Raw genomic sequence first — 27,289 nt, 5'->3', positions numbered from 1 at the left:
GCTTATACCTGCACATATGACCTCAAGAGTGGTTGTTTTGCAGAAGACAGACCTCGTTTTAATATTCCATAGACGTAGGGTGTCCGCGTGCCTCAAATTCTGACCAACTTTCTAAAAATAGACCGTCTTGACGTCATACAGCCTATCACGGATTAGTCTAGCGGGAGGGGTCTGCGCGGCCATTTCGCTAACAAACACACCGCGGAGGATCATCAAAGGATTATGAATGAAACCGAATCTGTATTGAGAAAGCTAAATAACGCGTACGCTTACAAAGACGGAAAGCGAGCAGAGAAACTGGCGTTATTGGAATGAAAATAGATGACGTTATTTGTCAGTTTGCGGGGGCGGGATAAAGTGCTACAGATAGATATCGGTTGGCCAATCATCGCTCGCCCTGCGCTTGATTGATGACCTCTTGTCCAATCGGCTTCGGACTCGGTTAGCGCGTCATAAGCGTAACCGCCAACAGGCAGCGCGTGGAGGCGGGTCTCACTGAAGCAGGAGTTCCCTCTAGCTGTGGATAGAGGATTAATGGAGGGGGTCTGACTGTCGAATTATGCGAACTACATAGTGCACAAGAGCGAATTGCTTTATTAACATAAACAAGCAAACGCTCACGCTACCGAAAAGGCACGGAGAAGTCGGCGTGCTGCGACAGGAATCGCGCACGGACGGTTGAAAACAAGGGCTTGTGTCGCTCAAGTCGAGGGCCTCGCTGAGGGTTAGCAGAGCGAGGAAGAGGAGCGATAGAAGGAGAAGAAGACAGGCTCTTAGTGCTATTTCTACGGACTGGACCCGACCCAGGAGAACTGAGAGACGTTACCGAACCCGAAGCACAGCAATCGGACAGCTACTGTTAGCTAGCTAGCGCGCGCTCGCTAGCTAGCTAACCAACTAACCAACCAACCAGCCACTATCAACCTCCAGACTTTATGTGATCTGACAGCATACTGTGATCCAGTGAGTTATGACCAGACATAGCTAGTGCAACGGCCGCAGAAATCGTATGATCATTAAGGGGACGGAGTCTGAAGACAGTTGGCGTAAAGAAAAGTCGATTTAGATCTGTTATACCTGGCCTGCAATCATGGGCAACGCGCCCACCGCCAAGAACAAGGGCAATGAGATGGAGAGCGGTAAGTGCTTGTGTGTTTACTTGAATTAGTCACACTCAAAGCTGCCTGTCGTCCTTGGCTGATCGTGGCCATTCATTTCCATTGAATGAATGGCCAACATGATGTGACTGGCATTATGGTTAAAGGGATAGTTCACCCAAAATGACTTTCTTCTGTGGATCACAGAAGGGGACTTACATTCACTTTCATAGCATGGATAAAGATAGAGTTAAAGTCAGTAGTGACTGAGGCTGTCAGTTCATAATAAACATGATGGTTAGTAAATGATGACGTTTTTGGGTCACACTTTATATTATGTGTCTTTAACTGCTGTGTACGGGAATTAAAAATGTACTTATGTTGTATTGCAAATACTTTTACTACTATTGAGGTGGGATACGAGTAAGGTTAGAGACAGGTTTGGAAGTGTGGGTAGGTTTTAAGGGTGGGGTAAGTGAAGGGTTAACAGTATAATTATAGACGCTAAAGGGTTAGTTCACCCAAAAATGAAAATAATGTCGTTTATTACTCACCCTCATGTCGTTGTACACCTGTAAAACCTTCATTCATTTTCAGAACACAAATTAAGATGTTTTTGATGAAATCTGATGGCCTGCATAGCCAGCAATGACACTTCCTCTCTCAAGATCCATTAATGTACTAAAAACATATTTAAATCGGGTCATGTGAGTACAGTGGTTCAATATTAATATTATAAAGCGTCGAGAATATTTTTTGTGCGCCAAAAAAAACAACAAAACGACTTTTCAACAATATCTAGTAACGGACAATTTCAAAATACTGCTTTTTTTCAAAACACAGTGTTTTGAAATCGGCCATCACTAGTTAAGTCGTTTTTGTTTTTGTTTGGCGCACAAAAAATATTCTCAACACTTTATAATATTAATATTGAACCACTGTACTCACATGACCCGATTTAAATATGTTTTTAGTACATTAATGGATCTTGAGATTTCCAATGTCATTGCTGGCTATGAAGGCCTCACTGAGCCATCGGGTTTAATCAAAAATATCATAATTTGTGTTCAGAAGATTAACAAAGGTCTTCGGGTGTGGAACGGCATGAGGGCGAGTAATAGATGACATTATTTTCATTTTTGAGTGAACTAACCCTTTAATTACAGCTGCAATTACATTCAGGTATTTTTAAAATATAAGTACAATCAATCAATGTAAAAACATGTATGTGCACAAGTTTATTGTATCAAAAATGATTAATTTACATGTTAGTTATATAGTTAAAGACACTTAATATAAATAGTCTAGGACCCATTTTTTTCACTTTTCATTAAAGTCATGAAACGGAAGTTGCGATCATCTTTTCTTCCATATTGTAAGGGCTTCTCGAACAAGAAAAAATGTAGGGCGGGACTTGATTTTGATCAGGAATTGATTGGATGGTTGTGGTTTGCTATTGGTTGATCTCATGTGAGTGACAGGTTACCCCGCCCTCATGCCAGTAAACACAACATCAGAGATGTCGCTGCAGGAGGGAGGGGAAGCTATTTTGATTCAAGATTATGAGGATATTCATAAAAAAATGATGTGCATTGTGCACAGATAATTTATAATAAATATTGCAGTATTTCACAAAAAAAAAAAAAATAATCAAGAATTGTCAGTTTTGATTTCATGGTCTTATATTCCAAGATGCTATATGATCTTCTAATAAAGGCCCCATGATCTTAATCACTTTCACTGACTGCTTTGAGATGTTACAGTTAAGTGTGATTGTCAAACCTGGCTTGTCCTTGATTATGACACTGAGAGTGAGTCTAAAAATTCAAACAAATTGCAAAACACTGTCTATTTTTCACATTCAGATTGTACACTTCCTTTGCAACTAGTCATAACCATTTAATAGCCTCTTGATAAACATCAGTACCTTTTGGATTTATAGGTGCTAGTGTTGTTCTAGTGCTCTAAATTGTCACTCAGTTTAGCATTACATTTTGATACAACTGCGCAGTTATATGATAATGGGTTTGCATTTTCTCCCTGAGAAATGGCTTGTGGAGTGAATCTCAGGAAATGTTTTCAAGGATTCTTTTGTGTAAACACTTGAGATTGTCAAAAAGTTTTGGTGAATCTCTCCAGCCAGCCTCTTGTAGTAATGTTGCACAAGCCAAGAACCTTTTAGGACACATCTGTTGCTTGCCAAATGCTATATTATTCTATGCTATATATCTAGAAATGTTAAAGCAGGATAAATGTAGGCTTATTACTTTTGTACTTACTGTTTTTTTTTTTTTTCTTTGATTGAACACAAAAGATATTTTGAAGTATATCCAAGCTGCTATTTTCCATACAATGAAATTAAATGTAGACTGGGGTTATTGATCTCAATAAATGTCCAAAAGTGTTATATGTACTGTGGTAGAAGGAAAGATTTTACGTTAGTAATCCCTTCGATTTGTGTCCGATTGTTTTTCCAACGGATGAACGATAAAAACGAAGACAGCCAATCAGAATCCATCTTGCTTTAAAGAACTTGAGCTGCCGACAAAACTCAGAGTGCACAAATAATAAACAATGTTATCGTCCGCTGGTGTGGACGCTAATATAGGTATGGTTATAGTTACCTTTACAGTTATCGCTCTTGATTTGAACTGGCCATTAATCTTTGCGAGAAGGTCATGTTAGTGCTTTTCTTTGAAAAAAGTATTGGAAACCAGATACGCAAGAATATACGGCAGCTCAAGTGCTTCCCACAGGTTTGATACTTGTGGTGGGAGCCGGGTGGAAAATCCTCCTATTACCCACGGCACAAAAATGGTCTACAACATGTGACACAACAAATAATGTGTGATTTAAATTCATTTTAATTACATGGGCTTCTATTACATTTAATTACATACTAGTATTATGCTTTATTATGCATTGTGAATTATGCAAAATTACAGCATTTAAATGGTCAAGTTCTCGCTTTGTCATATAGGCTAGTTTCTCTCTCAGTGAATGGGACACAGATTTTACTGATACTAGTAAAATCTATATACTGAATAATAGGACTGGGACGATACATCGATTCTCGATTGATCCTGATATTTTCTCTCTCTCTATCGATTCTGTGCTTAGTTTTAACAGGCTAGTTTTTAACTGCACACTCTCAAACACTCACGAAGAAGACTGCTGGACAGCGCTCGTGCGTTCAGCTGAGTCATGTAAGTTGTTAAATATATACTTGCGCCTCGGCTCGGAATGATTTTATGATGCAAGATTTGTAATTCGCTTCAACCTTTTCGAACTTTATGAATGATTAGGTTTAAGTGTTGTGTGTAAAGGTACTGGAAGAGTACGGGTGTTTCTAAAGCACAAAGTGCCATCTGCTGTTTAAACACTAAGCTCAGAATTTAATCGAGAGAGAGTCGCGATGCATCGGAAAATATCAGAATCGCTCCAGATTCTTTGTATCGCGAATCAAGTCTATCGAATCTTTGTATCGCGAATTTGTTGTATTGTCCCAGCCCTATTGAATAATATGTATCAAATAATGTTCTTAGCCTTTTCTTCCTGTGCGGGAAGAAAAGAGACTACAATAGTTTATTATGAATTAAATGGAAATCGAATTAAATACAATTTATTGTATAATCAAAATACCAATAATGCAAAAAAAAAAAAAAACTTAGCATGTGACTTTTAATTATAAACAAGACCGAACAAGACTCTTATTTTGAAATGCTATACTATTGCGGGCTGATCCTTCAGATGAGAGATAAAATGTGTTCTTACAACCATCTGTAAAACATATTATATAAAGGCCATAAAGTAGACATTGTCATAATTCATCAACTCGAGTTCATTAGCAATTGCTTGGCATAGCGCTATTCATTGAGAATCACTTTGAAGCAGTCTGAAGCGCTGTTGCGTGAGCCTGTAGAACACGCAACAGCGCCGCCTTGTGACATTGAAACGTGTAGCGTTCTTTTTTTTTTTTTTTTTTACGAAATCTTAAGCTGCGTTCCAATTCGCCTACTTATACTACGCCCTAAAAGTATGTACTCTTTCTGTGAACCAAAAGTACTTACTTTTGAGTGTGTAGCAAGAGAGTAGACAAGCTTTGGGACATACTAACACGTCATACAATCGCGTCTTTTCTCTCTGTCGCATCCTGTCACCGTAAACTGGCCTGTCAATCATCTTACATCCTCCAGATTTCATTTAGTTCATTTCATACCGTATCGGAGAGAAATGCAGCACGTTGATCTGCAGTCGCGGGTCTTTCATGTTGAGAACTCTCCTCATATTAATGCATAATGATGCATTTAAAAGTTAATGGCCAATCGGATCTTTATAAAAGTCCACATTGGTATTTGCAGATGAAAAATAACACGGATAACATTAAATATATATTTTCTATCAGGTTAAACTGATTATTAGTCACTCAAACCTCTCAGCGTCGATGGCGCGTATCCGCCATGTTTTGTAGTTTTTTAACACTTTTTACTCGTGTTTGTAGTTCTGAGCTGAATCCTCGTCCAATGCGCAGTGGGTTGTGGGCAATATTAGCCTTTATAGTGTGCACGGATCCACACTTCGAAAATCTACCGGAAATAGTAGACCATCCGGGGACTTTTGGCATATTCTTTTCAACATACTATGCTTTGGGACACACTTATTTTAATCTCACATACTATTTAGGATGGATAGTATGGACATTGGAACGCAGGGATAGCCTTTTGAAGTTTAATAATCAATATCGCAATTTGTTTTTCCGTCCCCAAAATATAAGATGCCTTAAAATGATAATTAAGATGTCTCTGCAGCGCACGTGAGAATGTCAGTGGGAGTAAACAGTTCTCGCGCACACAGAACGAGCAGGTACAAAATGCGTAGGGCGAGGGGAGATTTTCCACTGGTTTATTGATCGCAGATGATTTCATTATCTCGGGCGGATATAAGAGGATAAAAATAATAAAAGCAAAAATGTGTCTCCAAATAAACTTGGGCGGCCCACCCAAGTAAAATCTATGCGTGGGAAGCACTGTACTCTGAAGATTTTGGGTATTGTTAACCTGTAAATTGTATGTTTACCATGTCCTTTTTATAGCATTATTAGAGAGCAATAGCTGTAAAGGTGTGGTCACGTTAGCAAAATTTATTGTGGAAAAGGACTCCATTGTCAGTAGTGTAGACTGAGATGCATGAAGCGCTAATCTACACAGAAGTCAATTTCAAACCAAGCAGCTTTCTGTTGGTCAGTGTGGCAAATCTGATCAACTTGAATATTGAGTGAAAACTTTTTCGCCCTCACGTGATACTCCCCGATCATGTGTCTTCTTATTGGAATGACTATATTTCACCTGCAAAGTTTTGCTGAGCAATGTTAAATGTGACTGCACAAGTGTGAGAAATATGTCTTGGAACCTATGGTTAGTTTATTTGGCAGTTGAAACAATGAACTGCGATTAAACTATAATAAAGTTACAGGCAGTCTTCATAGGTGCAGTTCTCTTCTTGCATATCAGTTGAATCTTGAATTTATCTCTAAGTCAAATAGCCTGATGTCCTCGCCCATTTTAACTTCATAGCGTGGCGAAGATTGCATATCATCATAAATGGAAGCGTGCTCCAGGAACAGCTGAGGAAAGGGGCCCTAATTCGGCAGTGGCAGTGGATTTCATGAGAAAGGAATCTTTGACCCCAAGGGTCAAACCAGCAGTAATTGTATTTATGAGGGGGATGTGAGTGAAGAGGACCCGAAACATAAACACAGGCCTGCCATGAGTCTTCAGAGAGCACTTGGGAACCGTTGCGAGGAGGAGGAGGTGGTCCGGGCTGGTGAAGTCGTGGAGGCGGGGTCATATGATGCAGCCTTTGTGATCCAGTCAGCCTGGAGTGTTGATGCTGAACAGTCTCTTGAACATCATGTGATGACCACTGTTATGAACAAGACCACTTTGTGTGTGGCCTTCTGTCTGCATCTTCAGGCGATGTAATCTCTATGCTTTCTGTCTTTTCCTTTTGGGAAACTTTGCTTTGCTTCTGCTTTCTTGTGTGAGTTTTGCATCACAGCATCAAATGTCTCCAGGATATTCCTTCATTTTATAAATGCTTTTTGCCTGCTAGGGATGGGTGGTATGATAATGTTTGTATACACTGCGACAGTAGAACTGTTTCACCTGGCAGAGACTTTGCTATGCTTTATGGGCGTAGCGGTACACAAAAATGACGGTTCGGTACGTACCTCAGTTTTGAAGTCACGGTTTCGGTGCAGGATGGAAAAAAGGCTCATTTTCTTTTTATTAAACAGTTGTTTACTGAATAAATTGTTTGTCTTTAAATAAATAAAAAATTATTTTTCTTAAGGATAAAAAAAAATCTCTCTTCTAATGCTGTAAACTAGCCTATATATGGGAGCCCTTACTTACACATTACTATAATATAACAAAGGTTACAATTAACAACAGAGCCCTTTTAACTATTAATTCAGTTGCTATTTATTAGATATAATAGTCAACACTAAGAAATTGTATGCAAACATAAATCTTAGTGGTGGCCATCATAATTTGTTTTCATGATAGATTTAAACAGGTCTACATTAAACACATAATGCATATATTTAGTGAAAAAGTTCATTTCTGTAGTGAACTAACGAGCTGTGGACCCTGAATCATTTACCTCAGAAATGTAATGGTACATGACATTGTTCACAAGCTGTTTTATTGATGTCTTTCCGCTGTTAAAACACTGATTTAGCGATTACATGAGATATGTATCAGTAAGTTGTACTGTATCTTTCAACACGCGTTCATTCGTGCTCTGCGCTGCTGAGACTTTTTTTTCTTATAGGAAGTAACAAAACACAGCTTATTGCTATTATTGGTGGTTAAAAGTTGTTAATGGGCTACAACTCTGCATTCGTCGGTACATGCGTATCAAACCGAAAGACAAACCAAAAATTCTCGGTACGAATATGTCTGTTCACACCTACTATGCTGTTTACCATGGTACTGACAACATATCAAGCATCAAGTCTGCTTTGCCTTATTTGCATGCGAGAACAATCGGGTAACATGAAGTAATCCAAAAATACAGTGTGTTACGCAAGGAAGAATTTGCCGCTGTCGCCTCTGGCTTGCTTAGTTGGGGACATTTGATATTCAACAATGTTTTTGTTCTGCCTGCATTGATACTACTGTATGCGAACTGAACTGAGCTTGATGATGACATCAGTGTTTTCTTCTGAGCTGCTGTATAGATAAATTAAATTAATAACTAATCATTTTTTACAACAGAATCAATACTGAACTTAAGCTGGACAATGACACCATTTTCTTCTAGAGCGGCTGTACAGCCAAAATTATGTTCCCTCTATCACTGTAAAGTAGGGCTACAACTAACGATTATTTTGATAATCGATTAGTTGGCTGATTTTTTTTTTTCTTTCTTTTTTTTTCGATTAATCGGATAAAAATCCTAATTTTATGAAGTTTTACTTTTTCTTGCCTTTCTTGTAAAACAGTAAAATAAAAAATTCATGGATAACAACAAATAAATATATTGTTGCTTTAGAAATACTGCTGTAACTGAAAACTTACTACTATTAGGGCTGGGGAATATATCGCATGTGATTGTCTCGCGCATTTTGTCAGTAAAGCCGGTTCCCTGATTACCGCTAAATCGCCATCACCTGCTTTCAAATGGAGCGGCATTTAATAGACAGAGCCGTAGTTCACTGACAAGCTACGCAATATCACGTTCATTATCGAAGGCGATTCATCTGCGATATGAACGTGATATTGCGTGGCTTGTCAGTGAACTACGGCTCTATTAAATGCCGCTCCATTTGAAAGCAGGTGATGGCGATTTAGCGGTAATCAGGGAACCGGCTTTACTGACAAAATGCGCGTGACAATCACATGCGATATATCCCCCAGCCCTAACTACTATCATAAAATACTTGAATGACATGTTAACTTTTAAATCTAAATTTAACTTTAAACATTTCAGCAAAATTAATATTTTTGCACTGAATATTAATAGTTTCCCTCTCTACTGCGTTCCGTCTGTCTGACGCGGGTGCGCACGCCAGCGCTCATTCAGTAAAGTTTGAAGTTCAACGCAGACTATAAGGATGAGCCTTTATGCAAAATGGAAATGCTTGCGTGAATTTGTAACATTTACAGATAAGGATATAGCTGTAGAATTAAAGTTTTGCGCTGAGGACGCACATGCATCGGTCAAAGCGCCTGACAGGGCAAGCCATTACTTTAATGCATTAGCTTGAAGCTTAAAATAAATAATTCTCATGTTTTGATCAGCTTTTATCACGTACCTTTCCCGCAGCAACTCACTCAGTTTCCTTCACTATTTTTAGATGCATTTTGGTCCATAGAAACGCGTTATTCAGTGCTGTAATTTGACGTGACTGGCGGAAGTCTTCCGTGCACGGTGGGCGGAGCCAACTAATCGATAATGAGAATCGTTATCGATGATTTTCATTATCGATTTTATCGAATAGTTGTTGCAGCCCTACTGTAAAGCTGCTTTGTCACAATCTGCATTGTAAAAGGTGCCATATAAATAAAGGTGTCTTGACTTAAATGATGTTAAGCCTTTGCGATGGAGATCATGATATAAAATTCCTTAATATTTTTGGTCACACCATCCACCCCTAGTTCATAGTTCAAGTGTTTTCATAGAAAAATTTGAAGCTCTATGAAGAAGAACCTTATTGAAGGACTGTAATTTGGTGGTTTAGTGGGATATGCTATACTTCATTTAAAACGATTTCGTGTGACTGATGCACAGTTTTATCCAAAGTCAAGAACCTTTCAAGGCCCCTTTCGAGCCTAGCATGCATCAGGCATAATAAGTGTCGGTGAAACAGATATGTGTGAAATGGATCTCGGTGGCATGCTGCTGCTAGAATCTATGTGTGAAGAGTGGATTTCTATTTGCATGTGACTGCATGTCATTTGAATATGCTTGATACATTCAGTTGCAAGGATGGATAGATTTTTTTTTTTCGTGGTGGGCTTTTGCACTCCCTCCCCTGGAATGGGGGACTTTGTTCACGGCGTTCTTCACATCCCTATCTGCTCCATTGCCGGTGGACTGCCCTGATCCCCAGAGACAGGTGCTGGCTGCCATCCGGGGCCATGAGCCGGGGAGATCCATATTTTACCATCTGCTCGGACAAGAGAGGACAACATGGAAGACAACGCTGTGGAAAAGATCAAGGTACAACAGTAAGGGTTAACGCTATGGTTGGCTGTGGTGGAAACCGAAGTCCCTGACTGTTCAAGGAAGCCCACGGGAGGAAACGGGGTGTGTGAGCCCGGCACAGGAAGGCAAGGAAACGGAGAAGGTTCAGCCCTGCCTGCCTGCCCTGAGTCCTGAATCTTCAGAGAGGTCAAGACAGAAGAGTTTTCGTACAAGAAGGACCCTAACTTCTGTTTTGCAAAAGAGTTTTGAAACACAACTGTACAAAGTCGGATGCCGTTACGCCACGCTTACTTTCACGGTTGTCTACAATGTCAGTGCTGCAGAGGTTGGCAGAGAGGCTGTTCCAGCGAGCTGGTCCCTGTCTCGGAGAATCTAGCGGTGGGGAGGGCGGCTACTACCAGTCCCAGGATGAGTCAGAGGCCTCTTGCTGGAGTGAGTGACTGACTTGAGGCATTATGTGGGTTAAGACTGCTGGCACAGTGAGTGTTTGGATATAACTGTGGAAGGCGGGGCTTGGCAAAGGGGCGGAGAAACCTGCATGTCTAAAGGTCTCCAGAGAGAGAGAGAGAGAGATCAACTGATTATCATTTCAAATGTTACACCTTTGATTATGGATAGTGTTAGACTGGAGTATCAGCCAAGCTATTTGACCAATTGAGGTCAATAGATTATACAGTTTCTTTTTGCATAAGTAAATGTTGTTTTTTTCAGAAAATTTCATTAGTATTGTATAATGTATAACATTGTTTTGAGCACCCTGCTTCCCTTTATCATAATGGGGATCCCATTATGATAAAGATATTCAGTTTAACAAAAGTTATGTTGTAAACTAAAGTCATGTGTGATATGGAGATTGAGTTTAAATTAGCACCTCTCTGTGTGCTTTGTGGATTGATGTGGGACTGCTGACACACACACATCTTGGGTACAAAGCCCTTTTTTATTCATATCCTAATGTTTGTGCTGTTGCCTGGTGTTGGCTGCGTCATACAGGAGTTCCAGGGAAGCTGGCTGTCTGTCTCCTGGAAACCTGTCAGTGTATCCCGCTTTGTTGGGGTCCCAGTCTTCTGCTGTTCTTGCCAGTCTGAATTATGAACTAATGCTAACAGCATTACCCATTCATGCTGTGATTATCCACTCTCAAATGACTGTTGGGTGAGATTTTTTGAATGTCTGCCGATTGTACTACAAGCGCTTAATTTGTGGTTTGACATGTTTAACAGGTGGAGTTCTTCATAGCTTCTGTTAAATCAGTCCTTTTTTTTGTCAACTTTCCTGTTTTCAAGTTTGCTCTGGTTGGCTATTCTCTGCTCACTGACACTTTAAAAGGCTCAACCTTAAAAAAACCCACCAGGGAACATGGACGGTTTACTTAAAATAACTCCTACCTTTACCAACTCTGTATCCACAAAGTCAGCCTGCAGGAGCATGCAAGTATGTGAGAGCTGAAAAGAGATTATACCTAGACTAGAGCAGCACCTATAGTCTTGAGAAATGAGGTCATGGAGAGACTTACCAAAGGTGTCCCTGTCCCTTCAGTCTCCACCTGGCCAGGGTGGCTGGATCTGGCTCAGTCTTTAAATCCATCTGTCCCTGACTCTTCCTGTGCCTCTGCCTCACTTTTGCTGTGTCACTGCATTTATTCCCTGAAAGAGTCTGAAATGCCAGGCCTGAGGCTGCATGGTCTGCAAATGGGTGCTGTTCTCATATATGTGTGTGTATGTGTGTTTTTGTGGACCAGCGGCACTCCTGTAGTCGATGCACCACTAGCCGACCCCTTTTGGTGTGCGTCAGAGTGAGCAACAGCAGCCGAGGGCAACACACTGATTGATCTAACTAATCAATTGTGGACCTTGTCCACTAGAGGACAAAGCCAAAGATTGAGGGACCAACAGGATGCACTTTATACCTACCCCTTTATGTCTACTTTACTTCTCCACAAGTTGGAGTCTTTTTAACCTTCATTTCTCCATTCCTTCACTTCTTTAAGTTGATAGGAACTGCCACACTATCTGTTTATTGTCCATGTGCCTCATTAGATGCAACACTGCTGTTATAGGTTTGCCCCTCCCCTTAGCGACCAGGTCCCTATTTGGATCAATCTAGTGCATGTGTTTGTGTATGTGCTTGCATTTTAGGTGTGTGTGTTCCACTTGAGGGTGAGTGGAATGGCACTGTGTACAGAATAAATATTGATACAAACGAAGCATGAGGCCGATTGATTTACCAGGGTGATGTCCGCAGAGTGGAGCTGCAGAAAGCGAGGGCTTTAGTTCAGCATTCGGCGCTCGAGGAAGAGCAGGAACGGCAGACTGAATCATCAGCTGCGTTTTGAGACAAAAGCAGCGTTGAGCGCACACCTGTAGCTTTGAGCTAAAGTGGATGCGAGGGTCAGGAGTGCAGGGACCTCTTGGGAAGAGGCGTAGGGCTATGAGCCTGATGCTGTGAAGAAGAGAAGAAAGGAGGTACCGTCTCGACAGGGCCCATGTGTGACCGAAAAAGCTCCAGAAGGCATGGTTCGAAGCGGGAATCTCGTTCTTCAGGAGAATCTCGTTCTTCAGGAGGATCAGTGGAGGGAGGGGGAGGAGGTGGTGTTGGTGGAGGAGGAGGAGGAGGAGTGGAGGGTCCCACGCTCCTAGTGGATGGTAAGGGCAAGGCTAACTTTGTGTGGGAATTGGTTATTTCCCTCCTGTAGTCATGGCACCCGTTTGTCAGGGAAGCCAGCACAAAGGCAAGGATCATATCCTGAGCCATTTATGAAATTGCAGCAGGGCTATTTTTATATGTGGCTGATGTTATTCTTTGATTTTTTTTCTTTCGGGTTGTTTGTGCAGTGTAGCTGTTGAGGCCTGACCTTTTTGTTTTGAATCTGTTTCAAGCACCTTTTGTTGTTTTATTGAATGTTGGATCAGCATCGAGTTTAGGTGAACTTTGGACACTGCCTCTATCTTCTACTGTAGTTCCTCTACAGATTATCTAAATGAAGTAGAAATATGACCCTGGAGTGTGTGCAGTCCCATCAACCACTGCGTTTGCAAGAGAGACACTCCTGAATCTCTCTGATATAATAAGTCAGGGGAATTGACGGGAAGTTGTGGGGTGAGGCTCTTTCTCTCTCTGGCTCTGCCTGGAGCATGTGGATCGGAGATAATGGCAGTAGATTTGAGCGTGACTAACCTCGCTTTACGCCGTCTGCTTCTTTCACCACTGAGAAAGATCGTTTAATGCCCCTACTTCAGATTTAAAAGCATTGCACTTTGGGAGGGTCTTCAATGGCAGCAATCTCGCTGCGTTTCTTTGGAAAACTCCTCTGGGTGCAGCAGTTGCAACAGTTGGATCTTCTCAGTGGCAGTGACAGCTTGCATTTCCCCAGAGTGAGCGCTGGTGTTGTGGAATGAGGAAGAGCCTGTAATCTGAACGTTCCCACACAGCCCCATAAGAAAAAAAGGGCAGCTTGCTCAAATACATTTGTGTAACTTCATTGGTGCACTCACTCAGATTTTTTTTTCGCTGTTTCTGAATAAGGAATTCCCACATACATGCACACATTGAAAGATATATGAAGTGAGAGAGTCAGAAGATATTGATTTGGGTCTGAGCTTTTGTTCTGTCATGGTGGGCTCAGGAAGTATTAGATAACATGAGCTCAGTCGATGTGGTTTTAACAACAGTGGAAATTAGAACAGGCCTTACCATGAACAGGCAATGAGAGTGATTGCCAAAGGCTCTGAACACACAACAAACATGATGAAAAACGGAAGTGGCCAATACTGTGGGGACCACTTTTTTTTTTCTTTTTTTTCTTTTGTGGCAGAGAACTTAAAGCTAACATATAATGGAGATGCTAGTGTAGTTTTGCCCTGGAATTTAAACCAAATCCTTAAACTGTTCTTATTTCTGTTTTAGGTAACACTTGAAACCTTTATAACTTTTGTTAGTTATTTCTGAAAATATATAATGCATTACAACTTACATTATGAATACCTTTTTATAATACATTAGTCATTAAGCCTCATGTAAAGACATACAGGCCTCCAGTAAAATATTAGCTAATTTTACATTAGAGCATTTATTATCTGTTAGTTTGAGTAATGGCAACAGAAGATGTAAATGCACTGGAAGTTAAATTACAGTATATGGGTCATTGACGAATAAGGTTTTTAAAAATGTTATAATGGAGATATAATTAATTTTTAAGTTTTATTAAGTGTTAACAATGGGATTATGTGGTTTTTATAATCAATTAACACTGCTTTTGTAATTGTTTTTTTTTTTTTTTTTTTACAAGATTCGGTTTATCAAAAATTTCGGTTTTACCGAATAACACTTTTGGTTATACCAAATGACGGTATTTATAAAAAATAAATAAATAAATAAATAAATGCTAACAGGCTGATATATATAGCTAGCAAAAGGACAATTAAACATTTTATATTTAGTACAAGTTTTTAAAATATTACAACATTTTCCATGTTTCCATTTCCAGGCAAGGGAAAAAAAAAAAAAAAAAAGACCCGTCACGTCATTGACCCATTAACAAGATTGCGTAGAATCAAAGTCTGTGGAAAGCTAGACATATTTTTATTTATTTACAGTGAAATGTGACGTTTACACAAGCTTCGCTTTGTGTACATGCAATGTGACGTGTAGAAAAAGTAGTAGTTCTCAGCAGTCTTCCCAGACTCAAAACAGCACAGCTGACTGAAATGCCGCAAGTTGCTGTCATAAATAAGGGTAGACCAGCAACTCTGGACTTTAATGTGCTTTAGAGGCTGTAAAAGGTTGATGTTGGCTGCCATACTGCTATAGTCACCTCTACTGTCCTACTTGTGTTGACATTTTTAACAGATTCAATAGGCAATATCCCCTTGCTTAGAACAATAGTATGTCCCTGAATGCAACATGGTACTTGTTGTTCTGTTGTGCACATAATCACACACATTATTCTCTTTGTACAGTTAAGGAGTTTCTCGCTAAAGCCAAAGAAGATTTCCTAAAGAAATGGGAGAACCCAGCACAGGTTAGTTAATCCCATTTTCTGCACTGCACAGAATCACTTTGTCGGCCAGTTAGTTAATGTGAGATGGTGTGCGCCCCCTTCTGGACACAAGTTGAACTGACCTGTTAAGTCTCTGAGTTTCAGTACACAACTTTTGTACTTGATACCCTGAGGAAGTAATAAAATGTAAAGTGAATGTAATTTGTTTGCTGTATTTCATTACGTTTTTTGAAAATCATACCTTGAAATGTAGATATTTTTGTTAGTGTACATTGATATAGTATAATAAGTAAAATAATCACATCACAGTCAAGAAAGTTTGAGTACACAAGAACAGACGGTGTCAAATTTGTTTTTGAGCAAGCAAAATGCATTTAGCTAAATTACCATCTTCTGTTCCTCTTTATTATTCTCAATGTACAGAACACCGCATCTCTGGACCATTTTGAGAGGTTGAAGACTCTGGGCACTGGCTCGTTTGGGCGAGTCATGCTAGTCAAGCACAAAGAATCAGGCCAGCATTTTGCCATGAAGATCCTTGACAAACAGAAGGTAAGAAATCATCACTGAAAGGTGTGTGTACAGGTTTGGCTATACTTGTGAGGCCCAAATGTCCTCATTTATATAGTGAAATATTATGAGTTAGATAATCAGATTACTTTTTTCAAGTAACTAGTAAAATAACGCATTATCTTTTTAAATTTACAACAAAATTTAGTTTTTAAATATTTACTTTTTTTTACTTTCATTAACGATATAAAAACAATGGAAGTATATGCAGTGTCCTCGCTTACATAGTCATAGATGCAAACTCCTCACCTTTCAGTGAAAACTCCTTTTTGAGATCAAAATAGGTCAGCTATGGGATTTGCATAGATCCAATGAGAAAGTGTTTTATGGGGGTGGGGGGATCTTACAAGGTTACTTGTGAACTTACAAGGGCAAACAAAGAACTTGTTGTTTCAATAAGTACTGTGCAGTGTTTACTTTAGTCTTTACTTTAAAAATTATGTCTATAAACGGTAATATTTTATGTATTTGAGGTCTGAGATGTGGGAACGGTGAAGAGAGAGAGGGCAAACGGTCTTAAATAGCATATATAACGCTTCATCTTTTATAACAGGAGATTTTGACAATATTAATTTTTGGTAAAATGTTGCAACAATATGTTAATTTTTTTTTTCGTGAAAAATTACAGTTTGGGACATATGAGGTAATAAAAAAATAAATGTAAAAAACCCTAAAGTAGCCACAAATAAGCATGTAAAGCAAATTTTTTTTTTTTTTTTTAAATGTCGTGCAGAGCATGCCCTCTGCCCCACGCAATGTTCTCACCTTTTTTCCCCCTTTTACCTGTTTGCATCCCTGATAGTGAAACAAACTCTCTCTGTGTGTTTGCTGGAGCTAATTTTCTCGTGTATTTCAGGTGGTGAAACTGAAACAGATAGAACACACACTGAATGAGAAACGCATCCTGCAGGCTGTCAGCTTCCCGTTCCTGGTGCGATTGGAGCACTCGTTCAAGGTATCAGCTGTGTGGGGTTGTGATTTGTTTGTTTTTGTGTGTGTGTGTGTGTGTATGTGTTAAGAGGGTTAGAGCTGCACGATATATCAGAATATCGCAAATGTACATATCGCGATATGCGTATCGCAATGCCTTGTGATATCTAAATCATTTTATTAGGCTACTTCAAAAAGTTGTGAAAAGTCAAAGTTTTAGGTCAACGCATTTAGCAGAGAATAGACTGGGCAGGCGACTGTTACTTGTGTGTGAACTTGCTTGATGTTAAAAAGAGTTAAAGGATTAGTTGACTTCAAAATTAAAATTTCCTGATTAATATACTCACCCCCATGTCATTCAAGATGTTCATGTCTGTCTTTCTTCAGTTGCAAAGAAATTAAGGTTTTTGAGGAAAACGTTCCTCCATATAGTGGACTTCAATGGGGATCAATGGGTTGAAGGTCCAAATTGTAGTTTCAGGGCAGTTTCAAAGGGCTTGTCATGCTTGTCAACAGTCATATGTGTGTATCTAAATGGTTTTGTACTCTTTTCTTTTGTGTATTCTCTACTCAGGATAATACTAACCTGTATATGGTAATGGAGTATGTTCCTGGAGGAGAGATGTTCTCTCACTTACGTAGAATCGGCCGGTTCAGGTGAGTTTTTCTTTATGCATATCACTCTATTGGCATAAGCTTGCTCCATTCTGGCTTTAATTTTGGCCTATTTTTAGTTCATTTTAAAGAGTTAGTTCTCCCAAAAATGAAAATTCTGTCATTAATTACTCGCCCTCATGTCGTTCCAAACCCGTAAGATCTTCGTTCATTTTTGGAACACAAATTAAGATATTTTTAATAAAAAATGTTTGATGAAATCCAAGAGGTATATGTCCCCTCCATAGACAGCAATTTAACCAACAGTTAAGTTTCAAGTTCAAGAAAAGTACTAAAGACATCATTAAAATTAAAAGTCCATGTGACTGCAGTGGTTCAACCTTAATGTTATGAAGCAACAAGATACTTTTTGTGTGCAAAAACAAAACAAAAATAATGACTTTATTCAGCTTCCAGGTTCTACATCAGAAGCCGACTCATTTTTGGCTCATCACACTGCTCTCGTGAACAGCATCGACCAATACTGAGTCGGTGTTCTGACGGAGAACCTGGAAGTGCTGTCAATACACAACATTATACAATCTGCAGTTCAGATAATGAAATATTTGAGGGTAGTTGACATGCCACTTGGCAACAGTGTCCTGACATGCTGTTGACCCCGATTCATCTAAAACCATTCAAATTGATGTTTTTCTCATTCTTGAATAGTTGCCATGTTTGCAGGTCCCATGATGTCTGTATATTTACGTTGTGTCTGTCTGTCTCTGTCCGGTGCAGTGAGCCTCATGCCCGATTCTACGCCGCCCAGATAGTTCTGACCTTTGAATACCTTCACTCGCTTGATCTTATCTACCGAGATCTGAAGCCTGAAAACCTGCTCATAGACCAGCAGGGATACATACAGGTAAACATGCAGGGTTTCGAATGAGATGGCTTTGTGTAATGATATCAACTCTCAGACTGTCATGTGGCTGCAGACCATACATGTAATCCTTCGGAATCTGTTCATGTACAATCTTTATCATCATTCTTCTTGCTCTTTTCTTAGGTAACAGATTTTGGTTTTGCTAAACGTGTAAAGGGCAGGACCTGGACACTGTGCGGCACGCCTGAGTACCTGGCGCCAGAAATCATCCTCAGTAAAGTTAGTAACAAAGCTGCTTTACTTGATCGGCACTGGCTACTCCATTCCAGCATAACCGTACCTTATTCTGCTTTCTCTGTCTCTTAGGGTTATAATAAAGCAGTGGACTGGTGGGCTCTGGGAGTGCTGATTTACGAGATGGCTGCTGGGTACCCTCCGTTCTTTGCCGACCAGCCTATTCAGATCTATGAGAAGATTGTCTCTGGGAAGGTGAGCACAGGGATTATTCGGCACTGGATTTCATTCAGTGCAGCGTGTTAGTATTGTTGATAAAAACCAACTGTTAAAAATTGTTCCTTGAAATAATGACAAAATTCAATTTAAGTGTTAGATGAAAAACTTAAAGGGTTAGTTCACCCTAAAATGAAAGTTAAGTCATTATTTACTCACCCTGGTGTTGTTCTGATGCCACAAATAAAAATAGTTAATAGAAATATTAAAAAGAGAAACTAACAAATGACAAGCAAATAACAAAATTACTAAAACAAAACTAAGTAAAATGAAAACTGAAAATATATAAAAATAAAATCTATAATAACAATAGTATTAATAAATACTACAATGAAATATAAATAATTCTGAAATAACTTTAGTAACTATTATTAATTGGTAGCTAAGAGCAAGGTTGTTATCTACTAAAACTATTTAAAAAAAATAGTTGAAATAAAGCTCAAATGAAACATAAATACTAGATGGAAAAACTAAATGAACATTAGGCAAATTACTAACTGGAAATTAAAAAACTAAAACTAAAACTGAAATAATAAATTAAACCTAAGATGTAATATTTTAAAAGAACAAGAACTAATACAAATGACAGCACATAACAAAATTACTAAAAATTAAACTAAAATAAAAAATGAAAATATAAAAATAAAAGTTAATTCTAAATATTTATAAACTATAATACCAAATCACTAAACTAATACTGAATCAGATAACCAAACAAATGGTATGTTTGTTTTTTTTTTTAAAGATTTTACTGGGAAAAATGTTCACAATTTTTATCAAATATTAAACTAAACAAAAACAAAAAAAATGTAGTTATTTTTTTAAGTTAAATTGCAAAATGTTTTTTTTTTTTTTTTTTCCCAGCCATAAATATATCTTTAGATTTAGAAATTACACTTAAAAATTAACTATGAACGGTGTCATCTCAAGGTTTAAATCCACCCAGTCTTCTTTCGCAGCTGTTTCCATTGGTTTTGTGGTTTGGCTGTGATATGCTGCACTCTGCACTGTTACAAATTTAAGTATTCAGTCGCTGTCAGTAAGTTAGGATTTGGCAGATAAACTGCTTTGACTTGTTTATCAATAACATTGTATCAGTTGTGATAAGGTTTTGTGGTGTTTCGGAAGTCAGTGCATCATGAATCCCAAGCACTGAGTCAGTGTGTCTCAATCTTCCTCTAGGTCCGCTTCCCCTCGCATTTTAGCTCTGACCTGAAGGACCTGCTGAGGAACCTGCTGCAGGTAGATCTGACGAAGCGCTTCGGTAACCTCAAGAATGGCGTCAATGACATCAAGGGCCACAAATGGTTTGCAACCACTGACTGGATCGCAATCTACCAGAAGAAGGTACTGAATCAGACTGTGTTCTAACTTATTAGTAGAGTTGGGAATTGTATGAATTTTTCTGGTTCCAATTCCAGTTCTGCCTAATGATTCCGGTTCTGATTCCAGTTCCATTCAAATTATTAAACAACCAATAAAAAAAATGGTAGCAAGGGGGGAAAAAATGCACAGTACTCAACTCAAACAGTGTGAGTTTACTGTACTTGTAAAATGAGTTTAACAGACTGCTAATCTAAACACTTTACAATAAGATTCATTAGTTAACATTACTTAACTACATTAACTAATAATGAATGGCATTTCTACAGCATTTATTAATCTTTGTTAGATAAATTTCAACATCTACTATTTGTAACATGAACAATATAAACAGCTGCATTTTTATTAACTAAGGTTAACAAAGATTAATAAATACAGCAACAAATGTATTACTCATGGTTAGTTCAACAGATGAAACTTATTGTAAAGTGTTACCACAAATTCAACACAAATAAGATGCTTAAACACGTATAAGATCCAGACAGGTGAAACAGAACATTCATAAAGATTGGATTCATAAAGACTTCACTTGTTTCTGAAAGAAAGATTCAGTGATAGATACATCTGTAACAGTAATTTGTTGCCACCTAGTGGCGTAACAATGCAATCGATACAGTCGTTACTTGAAACTTATTTTGCACGGTTCCGGTACTTTTCAAAAAAACACTACCGGTTCTGGACAAGAACCGGTTCTCATTTCACAACCCTACTTACATTGTTCTCACCTTTTCGTCAATCTTCAAGTCTACCTGATATCAAAATTTACCCCCATTTTGTGAATAATTCTTCACTACATATTGAGGCCCTGATAAACTTCTTTTTTAGGGGTTAAAAAAGAAGTTCGGAATACGTGACCAGCGATATATTGTTAGCAAAACATCCCAACCCAAATCCCAGCTGACGCTGCTGAGAGTGACATTTAGATGAATATGTAAATATTTCTTCCATGCTGTGCTCTCAATAACAAAATAATCACTTAACAGAAATGACAGCGGTGAGAAAACAGCAGTTAAGAAAACATCTGATCATAGCGATGTAATTCAACACTCCAGTCTAGTTACATCATGTTTATTTATATAGCATGTTATACGGTAGACTGCTTTAAATCAATCAGCTTTACAGTTTTAAAGATTAAAGATAAAACTGTGTCAGTTGGGGTTTTTGCACCGGAGGAACATTTTCATAGTTCCTATAACTATTGTTGGAAGTACCTGCTTTTTGGTGTGTTAGCACCACATGAACTGGGAATGATTTTAGTTCTAGGAACTCCTTTTGTTGAGACTAAATTATCTCGTCCTTCAGAGTAAGGTCTTACCCAGCACAGTAGGAATTACCAGTGACATAAGTATATGTATGTATGTATGTATATGTTGGCTGAACACATGCAAAACACTGGCACCCGCCAGTAAAATGCCATGTAAACCAGTGTTTCCCATCCTTATTTTGGTGCCACGGCACAGTTTTGATGATAAAAAAATTCCATGGCACACCACTATATAAAAATATATAACAGAATTGCACAAATATACATTGCTTCAAATTACATATTAAAACTAGATATATTAAAAGTTGTACTCGTATTAAATATGAAACTTGAGCTTAAGTCAGGTAGAAGGAACACAAAAAAGGTCATAGTATAACGTTTGTTGTTGCTGATGATAAAATAATTTGCGTATCGTCGCTGTCATGTGGAAACCTTGTATTTAAATAAGTTTGCACGTGTCATTATAATATTAATGTTTTATAGTTATGAGGTTTTTGACCATTGGATGACAGATATATTTTGTCTGTCACTGAAACAGCCACATCTGAGGCAGTAAGTGCATCACATTACATTTTCATCAATGTACAAATAGTTTATTTAAAGAAAGGAAATATCACAAACGCAGACTCTTTCCAGACCCAGAAAATTATAAAAATGTGTTCTCATCTCTCGTGCAGCAGAAGTAGAAGTGGTTCAGTCAAATCGCTGCATCTGTATCTGCATGAGAGAATAATATATGAGCCATAAATTTCTCACTGACATGTTGCAAGCTTTATTTATAATCACAATTGACATAACATATGTAAAACATATGGAATAGTCAGATATGCAAATTATTATTTTTGACGTCACTACAGGGAAATAACCCGATTTATTAATAAAGTCATGTAAATGCAGTTTACTTGCATTGTCAGTTTACTGGTTTGCATGTAAATGGGGAAAGCTGATTATTTCAATAAACTGATATTTGTGAGTTATCAGGTTACTGGTGGGCATGTAAACGTGCTCAATAACACCACAAATATGCAGATAAGGACTTTATCCCGGGGTTTAGGAATATGCAATGTGAAACGGTATGTTATGAATACCCAGGATTAACTTTCAATCCCGGGTATAGTATGAGCAGTGTGAAACATGAATAAAGATAACCCTGGATTCCGTTTACCAGGGGTTTAGAATGACCCAGGGTTAACTATTTCAAGTGTGAAGAGTGACCAACGCTGAAGTCCAGGCACTTCTCAACCTTTACGCCACTTTTAAGGTACCACGCGGAACATGATTATGTATTTCCGCTCAAGCCCCGGGTATACTTTACTTTCCGCGCCCAGACGCGTCACGCACGCAGTTGCGTCCGCGAAACTTTCAAAGTATACTACACCATGGATGTGCGCGGATGACCGCGTTCGTCACATGCGCAGTACAGTTTTTTTTGCTATGCTCTACCAGACATTGGAAGGCAGCACTGAGTCGTGTCATCAACGGTACATTCGCTGTGCATGATCGAAGAAAAGTAGTGCATCCTTTCCCATATTTTTACTTATCTCCCTCCATGAATTTGCCGCCCTAAACACGTCTTTGTACTCTTTCAAACATGAATTGTACAAATGTGGGTACTTTCTAATCTCTTCGCACAAACGCTCGCCAAGTTCCATTGTCGTGTTTTTCTCTTTCTTTTTTTTTTTTTTCAAGCGTGTTGTTTTTAAACCGGTCTTTTCACACTCTTCTTTGACGGCTAAACACTGCGTATTGCCACCTAGTGGACTCTTCTATAATGCTTGCGCATGCGCTGTTGCGCACGGACGGTCCGCGCGGTCTAGAAATTTGGGCTCGATGAAAATTACCTCATGTGGACGGTGCACGAACGCGGATGGCCGAAGTATACCCGGGGCTTCAGTTGGCGGCATTGGGCATAAACCACACAGCAAACGCTATAACACTTCCATATACTGTTTACTTTCTTTCTTCATTAGTTTACGATCTGTTTAACTGTCCTGTCTAATACATTATTAGATAGAACGGTTAAACAGATTGTACGCTAATGAAGACTGAGAAAGGGAGCACTGTGTGCTCAGGCTCTGGCTAAGCCGTCCTCAGCGTTGTCAAAATTAAAGTCCCACACAACAACCAGAGCGGCAGGACGTAAGTGACAGCTTATGTCATATTTCAAAGTCCCAGCTGATAGTGTGAATGCAACTAGGAAAATGGTCCAAGGGGAACATTTAGTCCTCGGGGGACTGTTAGTTTCTATAACCACCTGGTGCGAAAGCCCCCTAGTGTCACTTTTCAATTACAACTTAATTTTCTACTATAAAGCGGCTTAATCAAAATGTAATAACCTTTTCTGCTGACTCATCAGTGAACATTTGTGTCTGTTTTTAGGTGGAGGCCCCCTTCATCCCTAAGTGCAAAGGCCCTGGGGACACCAGCAACTTTGACGACTACGAGGAAGAAGAAATCCGGGTCTCTTTCACAGAGAAATGTGGAAAGGAGTTTGCTGAATTCTAGAAGCAGCAGCAGTGGAGGAGAGGGATGGAGAGAAATTAGAAGCGGGGCAACGGTGAGAAGAAAACGTTTTCCAGGGTGAGATGATGGACTGAACTGAGCCTGTATCCGGTAACAACAACAACAACAACAACAACAACAACTACAACGTAGAGCCCTCACACACAGATGGAGGGAGAAGAAGATCAGAAAGTCCTGAGAGAGACGCCAGCAGTGTTGCCTTTTCAGATCCTTCGTCACTTGTTACTTGTCCATTTTCATGTTTTCCCTCTTGTTTGGTAGCCAGGGTCCATTGGGCAGAGATTCAGTCACTTCTCTGTGACTGGCTGGCATGGGGATATTTGTGACTTCTTCTTTTTTTTTTTTTTTTTTTTTTTTTTTTTTTTTTTTTTTTTTCCAGAGATATAGAGCTTACTTTCTGGTACTGAATTTTGGCTTCTCCAGAGAAAATTACCCCCCTTTTTTATCAGCAGAGGTGTCCTTGCTCTGTAGTTCTCCACGCTGTCACATCTTGTTTACTTCCTGTGCACCTATTGGCACCCAGTACCAAATCAGTCCATCTTACACTGTTCCAGAATTCTGGCTTTTTGTTTGCGATATCACCCATTTCCCATTCGAATTTCAAGCATCCTTCAAATTTATCATCACATATTGATTGGCTCTAAGATCAGGCAGAATCAGCCGCTTAGTTTGAAGATTGTTGATTTGGATCATCGCTCTATTTCAAGCCAATATGTGTCCTAAAAACCCTACTTTTCATACGAATAGAACTTGCTTTGCCTTGCAAATGGCCGCCGATAAGACCGTAACAGTACTTTGTTTCAGATCTGTAGCATGAACAAGCATACTTGAAGCTCCAAATCCATGATTTTACACTTTTTCGCAGATGGCTTTGATTCAAAGATGAATTTTCCAGGAGTAAATCAACACAAAGCCGAGTGATGGCCAAGCACAAAGACTTGTCTGGTTTTTAGAATGATGCTTTTAAAGGAAAACGTTAAAGGAGGGCACTGTTTCTGTGGTAACACTGGGTTTCCTGGTGGATGATGAGGATGATGTTGTTGTTTATTATTATTCGTTTCTGCCATGTCACCTGCCAGTGGTATTTCTTTTTTATCCTTACAGAAAACATTGTTCGAAAATTAGGCGGATATTCAATATGTTTTAACTCTAGGGCTTCACTAATCAATCTCAATTTCTGCTTCAAATAAGCTTGTTGTTCATGTAGACTTTATTGTGCGTTATTAAGAGCAGTTAGTGAAGCTCCATTCAGCCTGTTGGAATATCATCCAAGTATGAATTGCTCAAAATTGAACTGTCTCTCTTGCTCTCTAACTCAGTAGGATGCAAGACAATCTAAACGCAAATGTCCCCATGATTGTTTTGTTTTAGTTTGCAGAAGTGTGCAATAATGCGTAGTGTGTTGCAAATTTTATTTTGTTATGCTTTGAAAGCTTCTCGTCGATTAATATTTAATTAGATGTTAAAGGTGAAGTGCGCCACTAGTGGCACCAAACTGAACTGCAGTCTGTTTGATTGAGTAACCAAATGAAAAGGACTGTATATATATATTAGCTCAAATGGATTGATAAGTCATTATTTTTATGTTTTTGTTTGCTGCCTCTAGTGGCACAAAATGGACACGCTTCACATTTAAATGTGAGACACCAATTGTCACTTATAGCTCAGTTCTTCAGAAGTCAGCTGCTCATTAGGTGGCGCACTAGATGCTTCTCTTTCTAAATTGTGCGATTTTTGGGTTTGTTTGTTTTTGTTTGTTTTTTATTACGATGAGTAGTGTAACTTGAGTGTTTGCAAACTACAGATTGGTGCCAGGTTAAAATGGTATTTCAAGCAACTCTTTGTATGTCTTTTAATCATTGTAGCATCTATTGGACACTAGATGGCTGTTCATTGACGATGATGCCATTCAAATTGCAGTATAAGATCAAATTAATGTTCATTTCCATTTCCTGCTCAGGAAATGACCTGTAACCTGCCAGGTGCACAGCCAAAATGGAGCAGATTGGGTCAGTTTTTGATCGTTCGGGTACCTTTTTAGAAACAGACAAGCAAAGGCAGATGTTTGTTTTTCACCAAACTTTGGGATAGGTTTAGATTTTCTCTTCCTCACACTTTTCCCTGCATGCCTAGCTATCGCTGGGACATTTACTCGCCCGCCCCATTTCTGGAGACTTCATAAAATGGGTGTACAAACAGGAGGGCTTCAATAGCTGGAAAACAAAACAATCAGTGTTCAAAGGATGCTTCTGTACATTTTGATTACCCAGCAGGCTCTTCGGCACTGGTTTTGTGATGTTAGAAGCAACGTAAGACTATCTTCAACTGGTGCACTGAGTTATAATGTACAGGCTGGCTTTCTTATGAGTGTTTCCCCCTCATCTTTGAGCTTGATCGTGATACGGAAGGCTTGTGTTTTAAGCAACAGCGGTTTAAATCGTTGACTGGAGATTATGGGAAATTAAGGCTCAAATGCACCTTTCATTACACACCTTTTTTTTTGTCAGAGCATGACATTCTTGGTGGTATTCATATGTCATCCTTCTATGTCTGCCTGATTCTCGAGGCCCCGTCCCTCCCTTTCAGATACATGGGTGTCACACATCTTCCAGTCTCTCACTCATCTGTTCATTTACATTGTCGTCAATCATCTTTTTGTGTGTGTATGTGTGCGTGTGTGTGTGTGTGTGTGTGTGTGTGCGCGCATCAGTCCATGATACAGTTTGCCTTTCTACACATCCAGTTTCCTACACTCTTCTATTTGCTTTTTAAAAGAAAAAAATCATGAAGAAAACATTTGATTTACTTTTGCATATTTTCTAAGTGTATTTTCAATAACAGGAGTCTCTTTCCTCCCGACATGGGTATGGTGATGGTGTAGTCTATTGTACCTTTTCGGGAAACAATACTGTATATTCTCTGCCTTTAACAGTCTTAATTATTTTACCTTCTGGAGAAGTTGACGGATACCCGTAGGACACATCGAGTATGTTTAAAAATAAAAAAAATACACAGAATAATATTTTGCAACATGTATCATTCCAATAAAGTTTTAATTGTTAAAATTACAATAATGTGGTGCTGTCTTAAATGTTATTTTTCTGAAGTATAAACTTATGAACAAATTTATCAGTTAGATTCAAGGCTGCTTAAAGGGATAGTTCCCCCAAAAATGAAAATTATTCCATGATTTACTCACCCTCAGGTCATTCTATATCTTCTTTCAGACGAACACAATCAGAGTTATACTTAAAAATATCCTGGCTCTTCCAAGCTTTATAATGGTAGTGAACAGGGGGGTCTGTTTTTAAGCCCACCCC

The 27,289-nt window shown here is 38.9% G+C and overlaps 1 protein-coding gene across 3 annotated transcripts; it reads left to right on the top strand.

Annotated features, from left to right (window-relative positions):
- Positions 1–149: 149 nt before the first annotated feature.
- Positions 150–27,040, top strand: prkacaa (protein kinase, cAMP-dependent, catalytic, alpha, genome duplicate a). Of its 3 annotated transcripts, none has more exons than XM_048170853.1 (10): positions 150–1,139; positions 15,269–15,330; positions 15,733–15,861; positions 16,736–16,834; positions 17,384–17,466; positions 18,202–18,328; positions 18,473–18,568; positions 18,656–18,778; positions 19,982–20,146; positions 23,826–27,040. In XM_048170853.1, exons 1-10 carry the CDS (start codon positions 1,091–1,093, stop codon positions 23,949–23,951), a joined length of 1,059 nt encoding a protein of 352 aa, XP_048026810.1. In that variant the 5' UTR covers positions 150–1,090; the 3' UTR covers positions 23,952–27,040. The 3 variants fall into 3 exon arrangements, with proteins under 3 accessions (XP_048026810.1, XP_048026735.1, XP_048026655.1); XM_048170778.1 differs by lacking the exon at positions 150–1,139 and adding an exon at positions 10,214–10,742; XM_048170698.1 differs by lacking the exon at positions 150–1,139 and adding an exon at positions 12,518–12,955.
- The last annotated feature ends 249 nt before the right edge of the window (positions 27,041–27,289 follow it).

Source organism: Megalobrama amblycephala, linkage group LG1 (assembly GCF_018812025.1).
Source record: "Megalobrama amblycephala isolate DHTTF-2021 linkage group LG1, ASM1881202v1, whole genome shotgun sequence".
In the NCBI taxonomy this organism is placed as follows: domain Eukaryota; kingdom Metazoa; phylum Chordata; class Actinopteri; order Cypriniformes; family Xenocyprididae; genus Megalobrama; species Megalobrama amblycephala.
The sequence above is the reverse complement of the archived record's forward strand: the minus strand, read 5'-3'. Positions and strand labels throughout refer to the sequence as shown.

Coding starts and splice junctions, on each gene's coding strand:
- prkacaa (XM_048170698.1), top strand. CDS start 12,796: ATGTGTGACCGAAAAAGCTCCAGAAGGCATGGTTCGAAGCGGGAATCT. Junction 16,835..17,383: donor GATTGGAGCACTCGTTCAAG/GTATCAGCTGTG, acceptor TTCTCTACTCAG/GATAATACTAACCTGTATAT. Junction 18,329..18,472: donor ACCAGCAGGGATACATACAG/GTAAACATGCAG, acceptor CTCTTTTCTTAG/GTAACAGATTTTGGTTTTGC.